General features: G+C 46.8%; 2 protein-coding genes across 3 annotated transcripts in view; both read right to left on the bottom strand.

Annotated features, from left to right (window-relative positions):
• The window catches only part of bbs7 (Bardet-Biedl syndrome 7), a gene marked incomplete at both ends in the record, with an annotated part of 14,927 nt that extends 10,162 nt beyond the window's left edge, over positions 1–4,765 (bottom strand). For both annotated transcript variants that reach the window (XM_080537227.1, XM_080537228.1), the window contains 6 exons: positions 58–130; positions 526–712; positions 1,300–1,475; positions 3,454–3,516; positions 4,425–4,490; positions 4,730–4,765. In XM_080537227.1, the coding sequence (XP_080393353.1) occupies positions 58–130; positions 526–712; positions 1,300–1,475; positions 3,454–3,516; positions 4,425–4,490; positions 4,730–4,765 (601 nt within the window). The remainder of the gene's footprint in view (positions 1–57; positions 131–525; positions 713–1,299; positions 1,476–3,453; positions 3,517–4,424; positions 4,491–4,729) is intronic.
• An 809-nt stretch (positions 4,766–5,574) lies between these two features.
• Positions 5,575–13,565, bottom strand: tmem33 (transmembrane protein 33). Its single transcript, XM_080535881.1, has 8 exons — positions 13,441–13,565; positions 12,276–12,352; positions 12,012–12,106; positions 9,538–9,725; positions 8,566–8,633; positions 8,200–8,333; positions 7,516–7,599; positions 5,575–6,867 (listed from the first exon to the last, which is right to left on the bottom strand). Exons 2-8 carry the CDS (start codon positions 12,330–12,332, stop codon positions 6,738–6,740), a joined length of 756 nt encoding a protein of 251 aa, XP_080392007.1. The 5' UTR covers positions 12,333–12,352; positions 13,441–13,565; the 3' UTR covers positions 5,575–6,737.
• Positions 13,566–13,584: the final 19 nt, after the last annotated feature.

The following is a 13,584-nucleotide window of genomic DNA, read 5'->3' as shown; positions in this document are numbered from 1 at the left end:
AAGCAATGCAAAGAGTCATAAGGCTAGGCTAGGCAGATAGCAGAAGTGTCAACATGCCTCCTTCTTGGTTGAGGAGCTCCAGGACCGAGGGAGGCCCGGGGACTTCTATGTCATAGGACAGCTCTGACCCCTGCAGGACAGGAGGGGAAACACACGCTGAACACAGGCTGTTGGGCAGGACCACACAAACCACACGTGTTCAATACGATTATGATGATATTTTAAACATCAAGCCTATCAGCGACAGCTTGGCTTCTATCCCGTAGAAATGTCACAACGATACACTTCAAACGTCTGAACATTGGATTGCAATGTGATTGGTAGGGTCAGGGTCAGGTTTAGGGTTAGGATCAGAGTCAGGGTTAGGGTTAGGGTTAGGATCAAGGGTCAGGGTCAGGGTTATGGCCATCGTCAGGGTTAGGGTTAGGGTAAGGGTCAGGTTTAGGGTCAGGGTTAAGGGTCACACACACACACACACAGACACAGACACAGACACACACAGACACACAGACACGACCAGGACACCTGCAGGACTCGGAGGATGCGGTCCTGGCAGGCCAGCACGGGGACGACCCGGCCCAGGCTCTCCGCGGGCAGACAGACGATGTCGTTGATCTTGTCCCCAGACAGGAAGTAGTCCTGGTCCTTGCAGTCGCAGTAGTGGTTGTAGATGTAGCTGGCGCACACAAACAGGTCCGACCCCGACACGTGCCTGCAGAAACACCACAGCAACATCATTCAGTGTCAGATTATGCAAGTATGTGTGTGTGTGTGTGTGTGTGTGTTTGTCTGTGTGTGTGTGTCCATGCATGGGTCTGTGTGTGTGTGTGTGTGTGTCCATGCATGGGTCTGTGTGTGTGTGTGTGTGTGTGTGTGTCTGTGTGTGTGTGTGTCCATGCATGGGTCTGTGTGTGTGTGTGTGCGTGTGTGTGTCCATGCATGGGTCTGTGTGTGTGTGTGTGTGTGTGTGTGTGTGTCCATGCATCCGCGTGTGTGTGTCCATGCATGCATCCGTGTGTGTGTGTGAGTGTGTGTCCATGCATGCATCCGTGTGTGTGTGTCCATGTTTGCGTCCATGTGTGTGTGTGTGTGTCCAGAAACACCACAGCAACATCCTTCAGTGTCAGATTATGCAAGTGCGTGTGTGTGTGTGTGTGTCCATGCATGGGTCTGTGTGTGTGTGTGTGTGTGTGTCCATGCATGCGTCCGTCCTTGTGTGTGTGTGTGTGTGTGTGTGTGTGTGTGTGTGTGGCCATGCATGCGCCTGTGTGTGTGTGTGAGGAGGGGAGGTGAGCTCACATGGCGTTGATGCTCTCTGTCAGGTTGGCCTCGAACGACAGGAACTGTTTGCCCTTCTTGGTGTAACCTCTGACCTCGGAGCCTGAGCACACAAACACCTTCTCCTGGGGGGTCCCCACAGCCCCCCCCAGGGCCAGGCGGCCGATCTTCTGCCCTGGCAGGGTCTTAAACACAGGCTGGGGGGGACAGACACACAGACACACAGACACACAGACAGGCACACAGACAGACAGACAGACACACAGACACAGACAGACAGACAGACACACACCGACAGACAGACAGACAGACACAGTGTCAACAAGTCAACATGGCTGAGTTTTGCATTCCTTGGCAGCACAATGTCAATGAAAGAATGTGAAACACCTCAACACTTCATCTGAACACTCCACCCCAACACTCCACCCCAACACTCCACCTCAACACTCCACCTCAACACTCCACCTCAACACTCCACTCCACCTCAACACTCCACCTCAACACTCCACCTCAACACTCCACCTGAACACTCCACCTCAACACCCCACCTCAACACACCACCTCAACACTCCACCTCAACACTCCACCTCAACACTCCACTCCACCTGCACACTCCACCTGAACACTCCACCTCAACACCCCACCTCAACACTCCACCTCAACACTCCACCTCAACACTCCACCTCAACACTCCACCTGAACACTCCACCTCAACACTCCACCTCAACACTCCACCTCAACACTCCACCTCAACACTCCACCTCAACACTCCACCCCAACACTCCACCTCAACACTCCACCTCAACACTCCACCTGCACACTCCACCTCAACACTCCACCTCAACTCTCCACCTCAACACTCCACCTCAACACTCCACCTCAACTCTCCACCTGAACACTCCACCTCAACACTCCACCTCAACACTCCACCTCAACACTCCACCTGAACACTCCACCTCAACACCCCACCTCAACACACCACCTCAACACTCCACCTCAACACTCCACCTCAACACTCCACTCCACCTGCACACTCCACCTGAACACTCCACCTCAACACCCCACCTCAACACTCCACCTCAACACTCCACCTCAACACTCCACCTCAACACTCCACCTGAACACTCCACCTCAACACTCCACCTCAACACTCCACCTCAACACTCCACCTCAACACTCCACCTCAACACTCCACCCCAACACTCCACCTCAACACTCCACCTCAACACTCCACCTGCACACTCCACCTCAACACTCCACCTCAACTCTCCACCTCAACACTCCACCTCAACACTCCACCTCAACTCTCCACCTGAACACTCCACCTCAACACTCCACCTGCACACTCCATCTCAACACTCCACCTCAACACTCCACCTCAACACTCCACCTCAACTCTCCACCTGAACACTCCACCTCAACTCTCCCCCTCAACACTCCACCTCAACCCTCCACTCCACCTCAACACTCCACCTCAACTCTCCACCTCAACTCTCCACCTCAACACTCCACCTCAACACTCCACCTCAACACTCCACCTCAACACTCCACCTCAACACTCCACCTCAACACTCCACCTCAACACTCCACCTCAACTCTCCACCTGAACACTCCACCTCAACTCTCCACCTCAACACTCCACCTCAACACTCCACCTCAACACTCCACCCCAACACTCCACCCCAACACTCCACCCCAACACTCCACCTCAACACTCCACCTCAACACTCCACTCCACCTCAACACTCCACCTCAACACTCCACCTCAACACTCCACTCCACCTCAACACTCCACCTCAACTCTCCACCTCAACTCTCCACCTCAACTCTCCACCTCAACACTCCACCTCAACACTCCACCTCAACACTCCACCTCAACTCTCCACCTCAACTCTCCACCTCAACACTCCACCTCAACACTCCACCTCAACACTCCACCTCAACTCTCCACCTCAACACTCCACCTCAACTCTCCACCTCAACACTCCACCTCAACACTCCACCTCAACTCTCCACCTCAACACTCCACCTCAACACTCCACCTCAACACTCCACCTCAACACTCCACCTCAACATCCACCTCAACACTCCACCTCAACACTCCACCTGAACACTCCACCTCAACACTCCACCTCAACACTCCACCTCAACACTCCACCTCAACACTCCACCTACCACAGGCTCGCCCTTCTTCATCCCAAAGCAGGTGATCACCCCGTCATGATCAGCAACAGCAACCTGGGACACACAAAGAAACACAATCAGAAATGGAATTCTTTTTATTGCCAAGTATATTTCCACATACAGGAAATTGTCTTGGTGAGGTTGGTACATACATAGGACATAAAAAAAAAAGCTAAAATAATTTAAAAGACAAATGGCAAAAAGAGCAATAGAACAGTATTCATGTAATCAGTCAAACCATTGCCTTTCCCTACAGACACATTTCAAACGGCATGTTCCGCAGTACATGGGACAACAGGGCATGAAATTAACTTTTTGGTCTACCAGACAAGGTGACAGATTAAAAGACAGATTATTGAAGAATAGTATTCGTTAACCATTATCGGCTTCCTGCCAAAGTGTCTGGTAAGAGTGACAGATTCACCTGCCTTTGGCTGGCAGCTGGTGTTTATGTTCTGCTCTGATGGCCAACACAGACAGAGTGTGCTGCGGTCCCCAGTCCTTCATTAATGACACACTTCTTTCTCTCTGACAGCATATTGGCAGTAGGCCAGGCAAGTTTATTAGTATAGCACATTTCATACAACAGGGGCAATTCACAGTGCTTTACATAGAGCAATACATCAAGAGGAGAATAGTAGAAAAAAATGTAATTATAAGAATATATATATATATATATATGTTATGGTACATAACAGTACATGTGGGAAAACTAGGGTTAGGGTTAGGTGCTAGGGTGCTATGGTTAGACATTCCAGCATGTACCAAGTCGACGTAGCACCTAACCCTAACTATAGTTTTCCCACATGTACCGTAACATATAGATAATAATAAACATTTAATAAGGTAATGAATAAGATAATGGAAATGAATAAAAAGACATGGATGGAAGTGCTAGTGTTTGATCATAACTGTTGCAAAATATGAAGTTTTTTTTAAATCTTAGATTGACAGTCCTGTACCTTCTGAGTGGCCTTGCGCCCCAGTGCTGGCAGGAGCCTCATGGTCTTCTGGGATGTCACACCGACCTGGGGAGAAGATGAACGTGACAGTCAATATCACACAACCCACTCTGACAGCTACTGGAGTCATTCAGTCTTGGTAATCATGCAATCTAGGTTGTCCAAAGACAAAGACAACAAGTTTAGTTGAAGGTGGAACACTGTAATTAAACGTGGGCTTGCAACAGGCACAGAGGGAGGTATATTGTACTAGCACGTTTGGTTTTAATAGACAATGCTGTGTCTTAAGTGTTTGTTGACATTACCTGCAGATAATCAACTCGGTTCAGGTTGAGCTCCATCTTCTCCCAGGTGGGTTTATGACTGAGATGGCTGGGCCAACAGAAAACTGCTCAGGAACGATGATTCTCTCTGGTTGTCTCTGCCACTGGTCAAACAGCAGCTACCTGGCGAGATTGGCCAAGTGCATTTGTCAGGTTGTCCGGATAATCCTGGAGGATTAAGGTTAGCTGGCTATTCTGGCTGCTATGGGGATTCTCATAGGGAATTAGTTTAGCTTAACTAGCCTGCTATGGGGATTCTCATAGGGAATTAGCTTAGCGTAACTAGCCACATCGGTAGAACAGTGCTTTCTCTATGGTTAGCCAGCTAGCTGCTACCTCTTGTTCTGGCATTAGCACACCAAACTGACATCAGTGACAGGACAATATACAGTTACGATATCGTGACCCGATCATATGTAATCGACAGTAACGGTAGCAATGTCACATTTCAGCTGATGTAGTTGTGTAAAGATGGGAAGCTAACTGCAGACAAGACGTTGCCACGGGCAACGATGTAGTTCCAACAAACATCAAGACCATTGGGTAAGGATGGGTTTCGTCAAGTCTCAATCTTGCTTCTGATTGGATGGTGAGGCCAGAAGCCTTCTTGGCGTCTCGTGTAGAAGCGGTCAGGCTCTACAAGATCCTTTAATAAAAACTCAACCAGAAATGTAAATTACAACCATGGCCATTCACCAAGACAGCAGTGAAATAATATAACACATTCAAATCAGCACCACCTCTGAGAGATATGAAGTGTGTAGTATTTTATTTTGAACATTAAAAATCTCAATAAATAATGTCATTTCTCATATTTTATTGATTTAGGTTATGGATCATTTTATTCTAGAGCTACACAAACATGGTTATTCTACAAGTAAATAATAAATACATTACACGTGGCAGACATGCAGTGAACCAGAAAACTGTAGCCACAAACCAACCAAATTGAATGACATTCTCTTAAGACATTTCCAATTAGAAAACATTTTCAGAATGCAACTGAGCACTTGCAACTGAAGCCAGGCGAGTGTTACCATTCACTGCATAACATGAGCACTGTCTGTAGAGACCCGCTGGAATGGTGAAACTGATTCGTTTTAAACAGAAGTCCTGCAAATACATGCCTTTTAACTTCAAAAGTCTTCACAAACACAGCAGACAGTTAGCTTTGTCAATGCAGCACCTACCGCTAACACATTTAAAAAAGAATGAGTTACATGGCATAGATCAAATGTCAATTTCTAAAGAGTAAAAATGTGTTTTTTAAGACAAAAATGATGACACAACCAACGCTGTCCACATTAGAAAACAAAACGTATAAAATGGAATCAATGGATGTAGAAATAACACAAATTGACATCTCCCATTCATCCATCTTGTCTTGCAATGCACAATATGATTATAAAAAAAATTAAAGAATGGCTGCAACTACGGGTGCGTTCGTAAATACGCTCTGTGAGCGCTGGAGCGAACCCGGGGTGCTCTCTGGTCGTTTGAAAATTCAGAGCTCTCTGAGTGAATTTACGAACGCACCCGATGTATAGAACAATTGCATTTAAATATCTACCAGTAATCTCAGAAAGTTTATCTTTTTTTTCTTTTAGTTTTTTTTGCAAAGGAGAACAAGTATTTTCCCATGAATAAATAAACTGGACCGCACGGGACCAAAAGAGTATACCACCATGGAGTCAATCCTCAGAACATACCAGATAGTCAAGTGTTCTTTCCAAGCAAAAAGGGGTGAAGTGGAGAGAGAGAGAGGGAGAGAGAGAGGGGCGGGGCACGGGGGGAGTTTCCAGCAGTTCCATAAAGCCATATCAAAAACCATGGTGGTTTTCAGTGCATCACAGTCTACTACAGTATACCAACAGAGCCGCAGGGACAAAGACCGGACTTGTAACATTCAAAGGTTTGTTGTTGTTGTATGTCAGTCCCTCTCCAGTTGCCACGGCGCCCCCTACAGTACAGACTAAGAGAGAGAGGGCGGTCACGCAGCGGAGGGCGCCAGGCGACTGATGAAGGCGATGCTGTTGAGGCACATCCTTCTGAAGAAGGCGGGGATGACTGGCTTCATGATGAAATGTTCCAGAAGGATCCGCAGCTCCGTGAACAGGGTGCTGGGAGGGGGGGGAGGAGGGGTAGAAGAGATAACAGAGTTAGAAATTAGTACATGTGTACCACAGCTCCAGTCAAAAGCCCTGGGGTCTGAGGACCCCCCGGGTGCTGGGGGGGAGAGGGGGGGATGATAATAGGGTCAGAAATTAGTACATGTGTACCACAGCTCCAGTCACAAGCCCTGAGGCCCCCACCGGGTAATGGCAGGGGGTGGGGTGGGGTTGGAGAGAGGGGTGGGAGAGGGAGGAGGGGGATGATAATTGGGTCAGAAATGAGTACGTCTCCCACAGCTCCTGTCACAAGCCCCTGTGGTCTCTGAGGAGCTGGGTGTGCAGGCCGGTGTGGTAACTACACCTGGTAACTATGGTAACTAGCCCTACACCTGGTAACTATGGTCAGGGTTGCCAGATGGGGCAGGTTTTTTAATTTTATTTTACAAACATCATTGGCAACAGACATACAGTTTAGGGGCAGGAGATGGGCGCCTGGCCAATAGTAATTAGCGGTTTTCTGACAATATGGTTTTGGTGGATTTAGTGGTTTCTAGACTGTGGTTAGGCTGGAAATTGTCAATCCTATCTGGCAACCCGGACTATGGTAACTAGCCCTCCACCTGTGCGTCTCCGGGCTCCTGAGCCTGATCCTCTCACCGGCAGTAGGGGTTCCTCCTGGACGTGTAGCGCAGCGTGAGGAATCTGTAGTAGATGAAGGGCTGCAGCAGGCTGCCCTGGCCGCTGGGAACACAAGGAAAACAACTTTACTGTGTATCTACTTTTTTTATTTGCACATTTTTACCATTTACCAGACGCTTTTATCGAAAGCGACTAACAATTAGAGATGACAGGGACAGTCTCCTTGGAGTAACTGAGGGCTAAGTGCCCTTACATTAATCTTTTTGGCATTTATCAGACGCCTTTATCCAAAGCGACTTAGGACAAATACATTTGTCTAAGTAAATGAATCATCTATCACAAAGCTAGAAGGAAGAATTACGTTTTTTATTATTATTATTATTTACAGTAGAAAAACAGGGGGGTAGAGGGGATGGAGGGACAGTTAAGTTGTGGCCTGAAGAGATGGAGGTCTTCAGTCTACGGCGGAAGATAGGGAGTGACTTTGCAGTCCTGACAGCAGCGGGAAGCTAGTTCGGAAAAGCCTGGGGAAATCCTTTTGCAGAAGACTTTCTTTCAGGTCCAACCCAAGCCAGATCAGCTAATCTAAACTTCTCCAGATCTCTAATGAAAGCGTTAGCAACGTGATGATGATTTTGGAGGCGTGGCCACGCGAGACTAGCCCAGGTGTGATGCGCCTGGAGAACAGAGGCGGCTGGTTACCTAATGAGCATGAACACGGTGGCTGGCATGAGGAATATCTCGTTGCAGGCAATGAACTTCAGGATGTTCTGCTGGTTCTCCGTCAGCTTGACCAGCAGGTTTCTTACGAAGGCCAGGCTGCTGGGGCCCAGAGACTACAATGGAAATAAAAACAAACATAAAACACAGAAATCAAATCTAATCTAATATAGAACGAGCCAAAACTCCAAACAATAAGGCCCATACATCAGGAAAAGAGCTTCCTCTTCCTGCATGTCACCGTGGTTACACCAGGGGAGGCAGGTTTGTTACTATTCCATTCATAGCAGTGAGCTCGGCCTCTGATTTCTACCTCTGCCAGCCTCCCCTGGGTTACAGGGTACTTACATCTAGCACCCTCTTTGTGTAGGTGTTGGCATGGAGCAACGAGAAGAGGAAGACAGGGAATATGCTCACTGAAGAGGAAGGCCGTGGTTAAGGAGGAAACTGGAGTATAATGGCAACAAACAAGGGACAAAAACACAAACTGACAATGCAAAAACAATTACATTAACAGACTAACAGTAACTAGCACCGCAGTCTACAGTGCACACATATGCCCATGTCGGCAAGGGTTTGAATCCGGCCCATGCCCTGCTGACATTCCCTCTCTCCTTACTTTCCTGTCTGTCTTCACTAGATCTGTCCAATACAAATGAAAAATATGAGTGGGACTGCCCCACTCAGAGAAAATAACTTAAAAAGAGAAAAAAAAGAACACCTTCAGGCGATATCTTTCTGTGAACACAAGTAAACCCTTGAATGTTTCCTTATGTCAATGAAACCATGATGCCCCAAGAACCAGCCTGCTTTTGAATTGCCGGAGGAAGGCATTACCGGGAGCACAAAATGTCAGCTTACACCGGTGTAACTCCCACTGCACCATCCATACTTTTTGAATTATTATTTAAAAACAAATGTCTTTAAAAATAGGTATTAACGGGATAGCAGGTATTTTTGTTGGGAAGTTATACCTTTTTGAGAAATGTGATACAAGAATACAGGAACAAGCGTAATACCAAACTCTACACAGAGAGGAGGGCCCGTTATAAGACGAGGCAGCAGAGACAGTAGCCTCCTCTCAATTGCTAGGAACACGCCTCTTTGTGTCCTCTCCTCCTCTGTAAACTGTAAACCCATTGGAGGGGTTTCGGCTCCTCACCTCACACATCCTCCTCCGATGCCTTTTGAGTCATGTTCAGTCGAGGAAAGAAATGCTAGTGACACGGACCGCTAGGACGCTCAGCAACAAAGACAGACACAGTGAAAGGGCTTAAGACAGCGTCTCTGTCCCCCCTGACTGACTGACTGAGAGGATACTGGTGATGGGGTGTGAGTTGACGAGGATGAGGGAGTAGAGCAGGTAGTGGCAGCTGTCCTCCTGCAGGGCCTGGGCCAGGAAGGCTCTGCTCAGCTGGAAGTGCGGGAGGCGCTGGTGCAGCCGCAGGGCGCTGGTCAAGGCGTTGGCTAACAAGGCGCGCTGGTAGAAGTTGGCCGCCGCCTGGGGCCTGGTGGGGGACGACACAAACACATGTTAGGATCAACGTCCGTCTGTTTGATGGATAATAATAATAATACATTAGACTTATATAGCGCTTTTCTAGACACTCTAGTCACGCTTTACAAACTGAAAAGATCGAGTAGTAATAATAAGAGAAACAGAAGATAAATAAAAGAAAGTATAGGGGTCTAATTAATTTTTAGATGACTAAATCTAACTCTAAGTGTCTTTGTAGGACAATCTACTGTGTATACTGCAATTACAACTAGATTTCAGGCGGAGAAGCGACGAACAAGCAACGCCAGCGTCCTCTCTCTCTCTGGATCAACATTTGGATTAGGATTAACGTCCATCCGTTTGATGGATGACCTTAAGGTCAATAGGTCACTGACCTATTGACGTCAAATTAAAAAACCTGTGATGTGGAAAAAAGCTGCTGTCTATTTACCCTTGCTGTCTATTGACCCCTGCCACTAAATGACCCATCCTGTTTCGTAGCATCTCATTTCCCTAAATTGTTAAGACATACAGGGTTCTTACACCTTCTGAAACACCAAATTCAAGCACCTTTCAAGGACTTTCAAGACTCAATTCCCTCAAATTCAAGGACCCAACGTGGCATAGTTTGAGACAGATCTAGCTGAGAATTTATATAATAGGAACTATCCGCTCACAGACAACAATTAAAAAGAGAGGCTTGAATGTGTGAACACTAGATGGTCTCTTGCCTTCTCTAGCACAAATAAGTAGTAGTAAAATTAAGCAATACAGAGAGGAGGCGATAAGTTTTTTTTTTTTTAGAGAGAGAGAGGGGAATTCAAGCACTTTCAATGACCCATGTCTATTTTCAAAAACTTTTAAGACCTTGATTTTTTTTTCTCAAATTCACTAACTTTCAAGGACTTCAAGGACCCATGGGAGCCCTGCCTAAAGGTCAATAGGTCACTGACCTATTGACATAAAATAAAACAACCTGTGATGTGAAAAAAGCCGCTGTCTATTTACTTCTGCCACTAAATGACACGTCCTGTTTCGTAGCATCTCATTTGCCTAAATTGTTAAGTTGGGGTATCCTATCGTTGTCTAGTGGTGATGTTAGGATTGACTGTGCGTACCCTTGTTTAAATGTAAGGGGTATCCTATGGTTGTCTAGTGGTGATGTTAGGATTGACTGTGTGTACCCTTGGCTAAATGTAAGGGGTATCCTATGGTTGTCTAGTGGTGATGTTAGGATTGACTGTGTGTACCCTTGTCTAAATGTAAGGGGTATGGTTTGTGGACGGTGGGGGGGAGAGGACGGCCCAGGGGCGCGGGGGATATCCCTTATTTTCTGGAAAATATCCCTTATTTTCAAATCCCAGTGTTGACAGGTATGGTGTGTGTGTGTGTGTGTGCGTGCGTGTGTGCAGTGAGCGCTGGCACATATTGTGAACAGAAAAACACCTCTTAATTTGGCAGTTTAATAGATAATGGCGAAGTTGTATCACTGTATTGAAAAGCAGCAAGGGGCATTTAAAATAAACATAAATAATAATAATATTGACTGTCACACAACCCAGGAAAGCCTGGAAGAGATATAAACTCAAGCACCGGCGTCAGTGGCCTTGTGGGTTAGAGCTTCCGCCCTGAGATTGGGAGGTCGTGAGTTCGATCCCCGGCTGAGTCATACCAAAGACTATCAAAATGGTACCCGATGCCTCCTTGTTTGGCACTCAGCATTAAGGGTTGGATTTGGGGGGGGGGTAAGACCCTGCGACATACCAGCGTCATGTCCAGGGGGGTGTACTTGTACATCAAGCCGCCTCACGCTACGGGGCTCCTGCCCCCTATGGGCCGTTAGGCTCCAGAACCATCGGCTCTCAAGGCTACTTATTTTTACTTTACCGGTGTCAGACCGTGAGGATGTCCTTCTTGGCCTAATGGTAAACACTTGCGTCCACGTGAAAGATCTGGGTTCGAAACCCCCGACCATCACAAGAGCAATGAACTGGAGTGTACAGCATTCACACTTACCCTAGGAGTGTACAGCATTCACACTAACCCTAGGAGTGTACAGCATTCACACTTACCCTAGGAGTGTACAGCATTAACACTTACCCTAGGAGTGTAGAGCATTCACACTTACCCTAGGAGTGTACAGCATTAACACTTACCCTAGGAGTGTAGAGCATTCACACTTACCCTAGGAGTGTAGAGCATTCACACTAACCCTAGGAGTGTACAGCATTAACACTTACCCTAGGAGTGTACAGCATTAACACTAACCCTAGGAGTGTACAGCATTAACACTTACCCTAGGAGTGGTAGTATGAACATCACTGAGCAGTATACCGTGAACAGCCGCGAGAGCCACATCGCTGTCTCTAGTTTGTTACTAAGCAGGAATTGCTGCAAAAGGAACAAAGAAAAATACATTAAATCAAAAGTTTATTCAGTGCCTGAGGGTAAACAGACTGAATGGTAATAAATAACTATTTAATCATCACTGACAAAGGAGGAAGTGTTCCGTATTCTTTACATTCTTGCGGTGTTGATGAAGTCAATCAAACACACTCACCACTGGGCCTGCCTGGGGAGGAGGGGGGGGGGGACTGGTTTGCTCCGTGTCAGCCATCTTTCAGACTCTGGATTACCCTACAGAACAAACACAAAGTCACAGTTTAACCAATAACTTCCCAGCTAAGTCTGTTTCTGGCATATGACCCTGCTGTCAAAGTCTGTGGAGAAATAAGACGGGCTTATTGTGGTCAGGAGGCCAGATTGAGAGGGGGTAGGGGTTCGGGGTGCATTGGTTATCCTGCACAGGGTGACATTTTATTTCCCATTTATTTAAAAGGGACAATGGACAGTCATTGACTCTCCCTGAATTAGCTGGGTAGCTAAATGACATCAGCAGTCCCTGGGCAGGTAAATCCACAGGGGAAATACGGCCTCAGGTGTTATAAACAATTTTAAAAAGAATTACAGGACATAGTAAAAATCACATAAAACAGAACTACAGGAAATAAAAACATCGACATGGCATTTAGGAATAAATCAACACATATATTCATTTGTATAGATATTTCCATGAATATGTGGCATGTTACCCATGAACATGACATGTTAGCTACAGGCAGTTACTGTTAGGCAGCTACAATTCTGACACCCTGCAATACATTTTGGACGTTAAAATCATAGCTAATAAAGAGCCAAGCTGTCATTGAGGGTGTCATGTCATGGTAGCCATACTCAGCATAGACAGCGTTCAAACAAGACAGAGCTCGTTCGCAAAGTCGCTCTGAGAGCGCCGGAGCGCACACTGGCTTCAACGTCATAAAGGGACCAAATCATTTGATTGGACAAGAGGCATTCTAAGAGTGCTGATCAGATTCCCAGAGCGAATTTAGGAACGCATCCAGAGCTAGTTAGCTGCCTACTAGCTCAGTAGCTGACAAAGCAATGAGGAAAAGTGGCTAACTTAAACGACCTAACGTGAGTTCTTAGTTCGCTTGCCTGCTTTCCATGTTTGACTCTTAGGTTTGGTGCATTATTATCACCACATTAAAATCAGGACTACCTAAGTGGAGATAGATGCTAACCTAGCTAGCTAGCTTTGCACTGGACTTCACCGAGGCTAGCAGCTATGGACATGTTGAAGACAACCGTGTCATAAGACAGCAGCGGTGTTACATTCCCGTTCCAACGTTAAACCGAGTAAAGAGACATTTTCAGAACATTACCTGAAACTAGTCGAGTTAAATGTCGACTGTCGCTTCTTTCCCTAGCGGGTTTGTGTGTGATGGCTAACTCTGCTAACTGTGCTAGCTGCCTGGAGTCAGCGGCATGCGTCTGCTTCACACCGAGGCTCTGCAGGAGTGATCAGG

Source organism: Nansenia antarctica (assembly GCF_963989245.1).
Source record: "Nansenia antarctica genome assembly, chromosome: 7".
Classification (NCBI taxonomy): domain Eukaryota; kingdom Metazoa; phylum Chordata; class Actinopteri; order Argentiniformes; family Microstomatidae; genus Nansenia; species Nansenia antarctica.
Note: the sequence above shows the minus strand (reverse complement) of the source record. Positions and strands in the feature narration are given on the sequence as shown.